Source organism: Dipodomys ordii, unplaced genomic scaffold (genome assembly GCF_000151885.1).
Source record: "Dipodomys ordii isolate 6190 unplaced genomic scaffold, Dord_2.0 Scaffold39, whole genome shotgun sequence".
Taxonomy (NCBI): domain Eukaryota; kingdom Metazoa; phylum Chordata; class Mammalia; order Rodentia; family Heteromyidae; genus Dipodomys; species Dipodomys ordii.
In genome coordinates, this window is record NW_012267255.1 from 11,145,191 (window position 1) to 11,156,165 (window position 10,975).

A 10,975-nucleotide genomic window follows, 5' to 3' on the forward strand; every position below is an offset into this window, starting at 1 on the left:
TGTCCCTCAGCTCTTCAGCTTAAGGTTAGTGCTCTACCACTTGAGCCACTGCACCACTTCCAGTTTTCTGAGTGGTTTATTAGAGATAAATGTTTCACAGACTTTCCCGCCTGGGCTGGCTTTGAACTTCGATCCTCAAATCTCAGCCTCCTGAGTAGCTAGGATTACAGGCATGAGCCACTGACTCCCGTCATATGATTTTTTTTTCTTCCCAATGGAAGCCCTTCTGTGGTTTCCCTTTGGCATATTCAGATTTCCACCATCGCTATGCTCACACTTTGGGGCCATAGTACAGTTGGAACACCAACAGTGCACTGCCAGGGCCGTGTATCTGTGGATCCCATCACTGGGATGGCTACAAAGTGAGCTATTAGTAAGGGAGTCACTGGTGGGTTGAGGAGTATTCAGCCCTGATATGCTACACAAAGGGGAGGAGCTGAAACAGTGCCTGACTTCTTCACACAACTCAAACAGGCACACAAATCAAAGCTTATGATTTGTGAAATCAAAACTATGATTGAGTACAGGTACCTGAAACCACAGATAAAGCCTATTGTTAATGTTATAGCAGAAGAGTGTTTTTTGTTTGGTCTCGGGGCTTGAACTCTGGGCCTGGGCGCTGTCCCTCAGCTCTTCAGCTCAAGGCAAGCATTCTATCACTTGAGCCACAGGGCCACTTGCGGTTTTCTAGTGGTTTATTGGAGATAGGAGTCTCACGGTCTTTCCTGCCCGGGCTGGTTTTGAACCACGATCCTCAGATCTCAGCTTCCTGAGTAGATAGGATTACAGGTGTGAGCCTCTGGTACCCGGTTATAACAGAAGAGTTTACCTGAACTTCTGCTCTGTTCTGTTGAAGAGATGTAAGAGAAAGATGGACGTGGTAACATGGAACTTTTCCTTAAGAGATCTACTTAGCTTAAAGAGTAGAAATGAGCCAGGTGCTGGTGGCTCATGCCTATAATCCTAGTTCCTCAACAGCCTGAGATCTGAGGATCACAGTTTGAAGTCTTCCTGGACAGAAAAGTCCATGAGACTCTTATCCCTAATAAACTACTCAGAGAAAAGCCAGAAGTGGTACTGTGGTTCAAGTGGTAGAGCACTATCCTTGAGCGAAAAGCAGCTCAGAGACAGTGCCCAGGCCCTGAGTTCAAACCCCAGGACACACACACACACACACACACACACACACACACACATTAGAAATGAACATTCAAAGTAAGAGTGGGAAGAGCCACCAGAGAGAGAATAATGACAGCCTGAGCCAGGCACCCATGGCTCATGCCTGTAATCCTGTAATGCCTGTAATCAGGAGGCTGAGATCTGAGGATCACGGTTCAAAGCCAGCTAGGCTTAAAAGTCCATGAGACTCTTAGCTCCAGTTAATCACAGAAAAAGATGGAAGTGGTGCTATAGCTCAAGTAGTAGAGTGCTAGCCTTGAACAAAAGGAGCTCAGAGATGGCACCTAGGCTCAGAATTTAAGTCCCAGGACTGGCACAATAAAAAACAAAGGACTACCTTCATTGTCTAGGGTTGTTCTCCTATAGGAGACAAATGTGACACTGCCAAATCAGGGCATGGTACAAACTACTCAGATCCCATCACACATGTTCTAATTGTGACAGAAGTAGAATGTCTCCAGGAATTCTCACTATACCATAGCAACCTGTACTGTCAACAGAAGCTCAGTTCTTCATGTACTACCTTATACTGGAGCCTCGGGAACATATTACAAGGTAAGGAGTGTCATCAACTTCTAGACATGAAAATGAGTTTGAATGAGTCCCCTTGCCAGCGCCCCCAGTGTAAGCTCTGCAGCCAGAAGCTGAGCTGGATCCTTGGTGGTAAAGCCGAGGATTTCCCACCTGCATCTCATTTTTATTTATTTTAGTAGAGTGCCACACTTGAGTGAAAAAGCTTAGGATAGCTCCCAGGCCCTGAGTTCAAGCCCCAGAACTATCATAAGAATGAAGGAGGGGGGGGAGGGAGGGAAGGTGGGAAAGAAGGAAGGATGGAAAGGAGGCAGGGAAGGAAAGAAGAAAGGATAGGGGGAAGGAAGGAAAGATGGAAAGGAAGGGAGAGAAGGAAGGGATCGAGGGAGAGATGGGAGGAAACATGGAAAGGGAGGGAGGGAGGGAGGAAGGGAGACGGAGGAAGAGATGGAAGCAAACATGGGGGGGGAGGAAGGAAGGAAAGAAGGAAGGAGGAAGTATATCCTCTCTGACTCTCCAGACTTTGTGGGCCCTACGCCCCCCGCCGCCCCCCCCTCCCGCGTCTGCCCAGCAGGGTCGTGATTATTGATTATGGGCAAACAGAAGGAGCACGGGGACGTGGAGGACGGTGTGCGGGGAGCCAGGCTGGCCCGGAGCCACTTGCCACCCGCCTGCAGCTGAGCCCCCCAGGCCCCCCACGCCCCGGGCTCCATGGCGCTGCCCACCGGCAGCCAGGAGACGTGGACGCCCAGAGTAGTGCACGACAGGACCCGCTCCCTGTTCCCGCCGGCCGTGGACAACCCCTTCCTGCAGCAGACCCGCCTGAGCCGGTGGCGCTGGGCCTCCACCATCCTCCTGGGCCTGGTGCTGGTGCCGGTGCGCGTGTCGTGCATCGCCTTCCTCTTCCTCTTCCTCTGGCCCGTGGCGGCGCTGTCGGCGCTCAACCTCCCCGCGCGGCCGGCCAGGCCCCCCAGGAGCTGGCGGCGGCGCGTGACGAGGCCCACGCTCACCTTCCTGTTCCGGGTGGGCTTCTTCTTCGCCGGCTTCCTGGTGAAGGTGAAGGGGAAGAAGGCCAGCCGGGACGAGGCCCCCATCTTCGTCACCGCACCCCACTCTTCCTTCTTCGACGCCATCGCCTGCGTGGTGCTGGGGCTGCCGTCCGTGGTGTCGGCCAGCCAGAACGTGCAGATCCCGGTGGCGGGGAAGTTCCTGCTGTCCACGCAGCCGGTGCTGGTCACCCGCGAGGACCCGGATTCCCGCAAGAACACGCGCAACGAGATCCTGAAGCGGGTGACCTCTCGCGAGAAATGGCCGCAGATCCTCATCTTCCCCGAAGGCGTGTGCACCAACCGCTCCTGCCTGGTCACCTTCAAGCTGGGGGCGTTCTCTCCGGGGGTACCCGTGCAGCCCGTGCTGCTGCGGTACCCCAACACGCTGGACACCGTGACCTGGACCTGGCAGGGCTTCACGGGGCTGCAGGCGTGCGTGCTCACCCTGAGCCAACCCTTCACCCGCGTGGAGGTGGAGTTCATGCCCGTGCACGTGCCCAGCGCGGAGGAGAGGAGGGATCCCCTGCTCTTCGCCAACGCCGTCCGCGTCAAGATGGCCAACGCCCTGGGGGTCCCCGTGACGGACCACACGTTCGAGGACTGCCGGCTGATGATCTCGGCGGGGGCCCTGCGGCTCCCCATGGAGGCGGGCCTGGTGGAGTTCACCAAGATCAGTCGGAAACTGCAGCTGGACTGGGACGACATCCACAAGCACCTGGACAAGTTCGCCGCCATCGCTGTGGCCTCCAAGGGCGGGAAGATCGGCATCGAAGAGTTCTCCAATTACTTGAAACTGCCCGTGACCGAGCCCTTGAGACAGCTCTTCGCCTTCTTTGACCGGAACCACGACGGCACCATCGACTTCCGGGAGTACGTGATCGGGCTGACGGTCCTGTGCAACCCCGACGACACCGAAAAGATCCTGGAGGTGTCCTTCCGGCTCTTCGACCTCGACGCCGACGGCTTCATCACCGAGCAGGAGTTCACCGCTATCCTCCGCGCGGCCTTTGGAGTGCCGGATCTGGATGTTTCCAGACTCTTCTGGGAAATGGCTGGGAAGAGCTCGGCACACATTTCCTTCAAGAGCTTCCGGAAATTTGCCCTCAAGCACCCGGCCTATGCCAAGTTATTTCATTCATACTTAGATCTCCAGGCGGCCTATATCTATTCCTTACCGCCAGAGATCCAGCCCACTTCGCTGCATTCAAATGTCCCAGTGAGCTTGGGAAATGGATCCAGTACTTTCCAGGTAGACACAAGTAGTGAAATAAAAATGATCCTTTGAAAAGCTCCACTAACAGTAATAGATTATCATTTGTATTCCAAGAAGAAGAAGGAGGAGGAGGAAGAAGAAGAAAGAAGCAGCAGTAGCAGCTCTAGATAAATATCTCTTTGTTCTTTTACAAAGTAGTCCTGTTTTACAAGACAAAAATACAGTAGTCTCGGGAATACACTAAAACAGTTATAAATGTTTTGGCTTCCTCTTTTTTTTTTTTAAAGTATAGAATGAGAAATCACAATAGATTGTAATTTCTGGAAAGCTAATATAAGCATTGGTTGTAAGTGCAGGAATTATGACATGTTCTAATTTGCATCAAACAAGAAAATATGGTTATTGCACATTCTACATTACTGTGAATATTCCCTTGCTCTGAGTACGCATCCATGAGGACTGAACCCTTTACTTTCTGGCCCTGACACTTTCAATACTTGCTGTTACAAGATGTTATCACATAGTGAGATGACCTTGGGCCTCTCCCCTCTGCCCCACAGCTCTCTGTGGAATGAATCAGCAAAGGATTCCTGGGATTCAGTCCTACACCAGGACAGAGAACAATAAACTATCAAAGCTTGGTAGTGATTCTGAATCATAAACATGCCTCATTCACCCCAAGTTATTGTATCTCTAACTAGTTTCATTTTGGTTGCATCCCTCCCTGTAAAATGTCTTCAGGAACACTGTATCCCCACATGGTTAGCAATATTTAGTCAGAGAAACAGCTGAGGTCAAAAAATCTCTTTTGTATGCTTTACAAACCATACCCAAGTAAATGTATCTCTGGAGACCCTCCTAGAGTCATGTAAGGGGCTTATAAAAGAAGAGTAGGGCCCTGTGTAATGTTGATTTTTAACTTGGTTGGACTGAGAATAGCCTAGGAGCACTCCTCTGGATGTGTCTTCCAGGTGTTCTCCCTCAGAGCATTAACTACTACCTTGAAAATAGGTAGTACCATCTCATGGGGGAGGAGATATGGAGGGAAAAAAATGGGGAAAGGAAGAAGCCAGCTAGACTGAACTCTGAAACCATTACTCCCTGGCAGTCGGTTTTCTTTTCTTTTTTTTTTTTCTTGTTGGGGCTTGAACTCGGCCTGGGTCCTGTTCCTGAGCTCTTCAGTTCAAGGTGAGCACTCTACCACTTGAGCCAAAGTGTCACTTTTGGTTTTGTGGTGGTTAATTGGAGATGAATCTCATGGACTTTCATGTCTAGGCTGGCTTTGAACCATGATCCTCTCAGATCTCAGCCTCCAGAGTAGCTAGAATTACAAGCATGAGCCACAAGGGACCTGCTCAGTCAGTTTTCTTAGGGATGTAGACACACTGACAATAAAACTAATATAGGCCCCTAAAGTTTACACTTTCTTAACTTTTTGCATTAAGAAAATGAGACAAATTTGTGTGTATGTGTTTTGGTGGTAACACCAGTTATTTTCAACCTAGGGCTCGTTGGATCAGACCTATAGAAACAATACAGAAGACCATCTGCATATTATAAAAAGTAATCTACATTCTAAACAATTGTTTTTAGGTGAACCCTCTTAAAACTTATACTTGGATTAAGAAAAAAATCCTTGTGGGGGAGGGGACAAGGTTCAAGTGGTAGATTGCCTCCCTAGCAAGCTTGAAGTTCCGAGTACCACCAAAATACAAATAAAACTTGTCCAGCCAACTTCCTCACTTCTCCATACCCTGCATCAGAACTGAAACTCCTCCTTTCTTCCAAAATTAGTTTTGTGACATTATTTTGTTTCCTGTACTTTACATTTTTCTCAAATGTACGTATCTCATGGTGGTTCTTTTATAAGTCAACTTGGCTATGGTACCCAGATTGTTGTTTGTTGGAGACCCGAAACCTGCCTGAGAATGCTCTGGCCTCTTTCAAACACCTAATTAACAAGTAGCCGGTCTCGGAAATTCCCAGGTGCACATTTAGATAATTTCCTATAACAAACTACATCTGGCTAACCTTAAAACTTCTCTTATCTCCAGCCCTAAGCAAACGGCACCTGGCTAACCATAAAAGAAATCACAGGAGATACCTTTAAGATGAGCACAACGGCCAAAAGGATAAACATGACCCATCCCTGACCCCGGGACTTCTCACCCTTGCTTCTGCAAAGTTTTTTTTTTCATTCTTTCCCTTCCCCTGTCCCTTCGGGTATATAAACCCTGCCTCACTTTAATAAAGCAGACCTTGACGCGACTCAGAACGGCTCTGTCTTTCTTAATGCGCTTGGTCTCGATCCTCTCTCGCCCCCCTTGGTTCTTTTAGGAGGTGCCTCCTCGGATCCCCCACAAAATTACCTGGCCTGCTGGACGGGTCAGTTGTTCAAATATTATGTTTCTATGAGGGTTCCCCTCCCCCCCTTGTGCTTGGAATTGAACCACTAACTCTCCCCCCTTCCCTAGCTATGTCATTCCCCTCCCAACCCCACAAGTTTCACGAAGCTAGTTTTTAGATGGGATAAACACTTTAGTTTTTTTAGATGGGATAAACACTTAAATCAATAGACTGGGCAAGAAGTCATACGGTGAGGGTCCTCATTCATTTAAAGCCTCATGATTGACCTTCCTGAAAGAAGTGGGATTTCTGCTAGGAGAGAGGAATTCCCTTTTTTTTTTTTTTTTTTTTTACCTTTTTTCTATTGTCCAGGCTGTCCTCAAACTTTTGATCCTCCTGCGCAGCCTCCTGCTTAATGGGTTACAGAGGCATGCCACCACATCCAATCCCCTGGGAATTTACTGCACAACTGGCGCATGGGCCAATACTGGAGCTTGAACTCAGGGTCTCTCGCTGTCACTAAGCTTTTTCACTCAAGGCTGGTGCTTTACCATTTGAACCACACCTCCACTTCCAGCTTTGTGCTGGTTAATCGGAGGTAAGCGTCTCATGGACTTTTCTACCTGGTTCGGCTTCAAAGCGTGATCCTCAGATCTCAGCCACCAGAGCAGCTAAGATTGCAGGCCAGAGTCACGTACGGGCAACCGGCCTCGGGCTCACACAAAGCCTATTAAAATGACGATTACACCTAGGTCCGGAAGGGGGCGTGGCTAGACGGTCTTCGCCAGAGGGGATGGCGGGAATTCAGGCTGCCCGCGCAGAGGTAAACAGGTGACTGCGCCTGCGTGCACCGCGCGGGTCACGTGGGCTCCGGGAGAGGCGGGCGCTGACGTCATACCCCGGGGACGTCCCGTCGCCTCCCAGGGGCGGGCTGCACGGGGAGGAGGGCGGCCGCTTTTTCCCTCAGGGGGCGGGATCGAGCCCGGGTGCCGGGTCCGGTCGGAAACGCCCCCTCGGTTCCCCTTAAAGGGTCTGCGGTGGCCGAGCCCAGGGCCTGCCACGCGTGGGGGTTCCTGGGTGGGCCATGGCCCGCTGTGAGGAGGGGGGCGCGCCCCCCGCGGCACTTGTGGGGTCCCCTGGCGTTTGCGGCGAGGGGTTACAAAGGAAGGGGCCCCGGGAACGGCGCCGGCTGAAGGCGATGGAGTCGGAGCGGCTCGGCGGGGACCTGCTCAGGTAGGAGGCGGCGGGAGCCGGGCTGCAGCGGTGCCCGCGGCGCCCACCGGGGCTCCCGCCTCCTCGGCCTCCCCCTCCCTACCCACCTCCGGCGGCCGTGGGGCGCTCGCCTGCTCCCCCACGCCTCCGAGGGCGGCTTCGCGCGCCCTAAACAATCAGCCTGCAGAGTTTGGAAGCCACGTACTGGCTTCGGAAGGAAAACAGTGGTTTAAAATAGTAGTTACGTGCAGCACCAGTTGATGCTAAAGTAGTCTGAACACGGACGTGTTGCTCGGTCGTCTACTCTGGGTGGAAGTTCTAAAACAGTTTTTGAGGATTGTTTTTTCTCGGATTTCTTTTGTGGGGGGAGGGGGGGTCCGGTCGTGGGGCCTGAACTCTGAGCCTGGGCACTGTCCCTCAGCTCTTCAGCTCAAGGCTAGCACTCTACCACTTGAGCCACAGCACCACTTCTGGCTTTTTTTTCTTTTTGCTTATGTGGTGCTGAGGAATCGAACCCAGGGCCTCAGGCATGCAAGGCAAGCGCTCTACCACTGAGCCACCTTCCCAGCCCTTCTCGTTTTTTTATTGTTAAGAAAAACAATAAAATTAGGAAAATTTGGAATGAGGAAAGGACCAACTACTAGAGCCTGAGGTTGCTCCTTTTAAACCCTCTGATCCCAAATGCTTGTGTGGAAATACTTTTGGCTGCACCCTGGCCACCTGGTACACTCTAGCTCCCATCATCTCTCAGCTCCCGCCAGACTCACGCAAATGAAGGGTTGTATTGAAGTTAAACGTCTGTAAACCTCGTGAATATCCACCTCAGACTGTAAGAAATGCGGTTAAAGTAAAAAAAAAAAATCAACAGAGATTCCAAGACGACCTGGTTAATTTCCATTTCCAGCAAAATATTTTTAGTGCAATCAGAATCACTTGGAACCTTGGAAGGCTTGTTAAATACAGGCATACCGTATCCCAGCCTATAGTTCGGATTCAGTTGGTCTGGGATAAGGGCCAAGACTTTGCATGGCTATAGCAAGGTCCCAGGATTGCTGATGCCCTTGGCCACATCTTGACAGCTGTGTAGAATTCATTTTAACTTTTAAGTTTTTATCAGCATAAATTCTGCAAGAGTTTCATATATGTGTATAATGTACTTTGAGCATTCATTTTAAAAAGCATTTTCTGTGGCTCAAATGGTGGATGGCCTGCTTAGCAATTACAAGGCCCTGGGTTCAAATTTTAATACGGAAACAAAACATCTGCCATCAGAAACTTTCCCACATTTAACAACCTCTTTAGTCATAGATAAAATCAAACTTAAAAAAAAAAAAAAGTTCTAGCTGGGAATGTGGCTTAGTGGTAGAGTGCTTGCATAGCAAGCGTATGTGAAGCCCTGGGTTGGATTGCTCAGTTACCACATAAACAGAGCCAGAGTGGTGCTATGGCTTATGCGGTAGAGCACTAACCGTGAGCAAAAGAAGCTAAAGGAGGGGCTGTGAAGGTGGCTCAGTGGTAGAGCGCTTGCCTTGCATGCCTGAGGCCCTGGGTTCAATTCCTCAGCACCACATAAGCAGAAAGAAAAAAGCCAGGTGGCGCTGTGGCTCAAGTGGTAGAGCGCTAGCCTTGAGCTGAAGAGCTGAGGGACAGCGCCCAGGCCCAGAGTTCAGGCCCCTCGACTGACAAAAAAAAAAAAAAGAGCTGAGGGACAGTGCCCAGGACTGGCAAAAAAAAAAAAGTCTTCATTTGGGCCTGTGTACCCAGGATGTCACTTTATCTCCCTAATGGGAAGCTGTAGGAAAAACTAAGACTGAAGTTGTTCTGTTTCTAGGATGACTCTCTTAAGGATGAGACACTCCCTTTCTTAAGTGGCTTTATTCTGCTGCCTGATTTGTGAGCTGTAAAATAGGATTTTAAAGAAGGTAACATACTTAATTTATAATAAGGAAAATGAGGTTGAAAGTATAGCTCATGAGCATTTTCTCCTCATCCTCGTAACTTTCTATTATAAGCAAAAAATAGATGTAGCAGTATTTTTTAAACAACTATAAAAAACACAACCACCTTTCTAGCTATTCTAAATTTCCAGGTGTAGCAGTATCATTAGTTTATTCCACAAATATTAATCAGCTATTACCTACCATGTATCTTGTCCTGAATATGGAGAGTAAGCCAAGGAGAAGAGATTTTACACAGGAGATTTGGAAGGACTTCATTTATTTTTGAGAAGATAAGTTGTGTTAGATTTTAGGTTACTTCAGAGCATGAGAAATGTTGAGGGGTGAGAAAAAACAGGAATCAGTTTCAAGTTTAAAAATAAAAATAAGGGCTGGGCAGGGGGCTCAGTGGTAGAACACTTGCCTTGCATGCCTGAGGCCCTGAGTTGGATTCCTCAGCACTATATAAGCAAAGAGAAAAAAGCCGGAAGTGGCGCTGTGGCTCAAGTGGTAGAGCGCTAGCCTTGAGCTGAAGAGCTGAGGGACAGCACCCAGGCCCAGAGTTCAGGGCCCACGAACGGACCCCCCCCAAAAAAAATAAAATAAAAATAAAAGCAAGATCTGAGCTTGCCAGTTACTGGGTGGCTCAGTCTAGGTTACACAGCTAAATCCTGTCTCAGAAACAACCTTGAAAATTACTAGGGATTTGACAAAACAATCACATCTCCTTGATAAACGGTTTGTTATTCAGGAAATTTTTAAAGAAAATAGACAAGAAAAGCAAATACCCTATTATCTACTAAGTACTGGGCTTGGAAAGATGCTTTATTTTCTCCTGCTGTCCCTGGGGCAAGCTATTTTATCCTTATCTAACAAATTGAGATTAGAGTAGCCTTGAATTAACTTTAAAGAATTTATAGGGACACAAAAGTTCCTGCCTGTAGTCTCAGCTCTAAGGCGCCAGAGGGAGGAGGAGGTTTTCCTCTGGCAAAAATGAGACCCTATCTGAAAAATAAAAGCATTTTAAAAGGACTCTAGGAATAGTATCCTACCTTACAAGTGCAAGGCCCTGAAGTCAGTCCCGGCACTGCAAAAGATGGAACCAGAATAAGAACTTTAGCAATCTGACTCAATAAGCATTAAAATGATTTGTTCCAGATCACATGGTCAGCATAGGAATCCAAGTCTACCTTCTCTATAGTCGCTGTACAAACTGATATTGTAGCGTTGTCTCTTCATTTCTGCTTCACTGCTCTCCCATTTCCTTTTATTTATTTATTTATTTATTTATTTTGCTGTGCTTGAACTCAGTATCTGGACACTGTGCCTGGGCTTTTTTGCCTCAAGGCTAGTGCTCTGCCACTTGAGCCATAGCTCCACTTCTGGCTTTTTAGGTCTTTACTTGGAGATAGATAAGAGTTTATTAGAGCTGGGCGCCATTGGCTCGTGCCTGTAATCCTAGCTACTCAAGAAGCTGAGATTTAAGGATCACTGTATAAAGCCAGCCT

At 48.8% G+C, this 10,975-nt stretch overlaps 2 protein-coding genes across 2 annotated transcripts in view; both read left to right on the forward strand.

Moving 5' to 3' along the window:
• Positions 1 to 2,421: 2,421 nt before the first annotated feature.
• On the forward strand, positions 2,422 to 4,044 carry LOC105987075 (lysophosphatidylcholine acyltransferase 2B-like). The gene has a single exon (XM_013018233.1). The coding sequence runs from the start codon at positions 2,422 to 2,424 to the stop codon at positions 4,042 to 4,044; it is 1,623 nt and encodes a 540-aa protein (XP_012873687.1).
• Positions 4,045 to 7,402: 3,358 nt separating this feature from the next.
• The window catches only part of Kiaa1107 (KIAA1107 ortholog), a 65,146-nt gene continuing 61,573 nt past the window's right edge, over positions 7,403 to 10,975 (forward strand). Inside the window, exon 1 of the mRNA XM_013018376.1 lies at positions 7,403 to 7,551. Coding sequence (XP_012873830.1) covers positions 7,403 to 7,551 — 149 coding nt within the window. The remainder of the gene's footprint in view (positions 7,552 to 10,975) is intronic.

Bases quoted from the DNA above. Each gene is read 5' to 3' on its own strand.
- LOC105987075 (XM_013018233.1), top strand. From the start codon at position 2,422: ATGGCGCTGCCCACCGGCAGCCAGGAGACGTGGACGCCCAGAGTAGTG.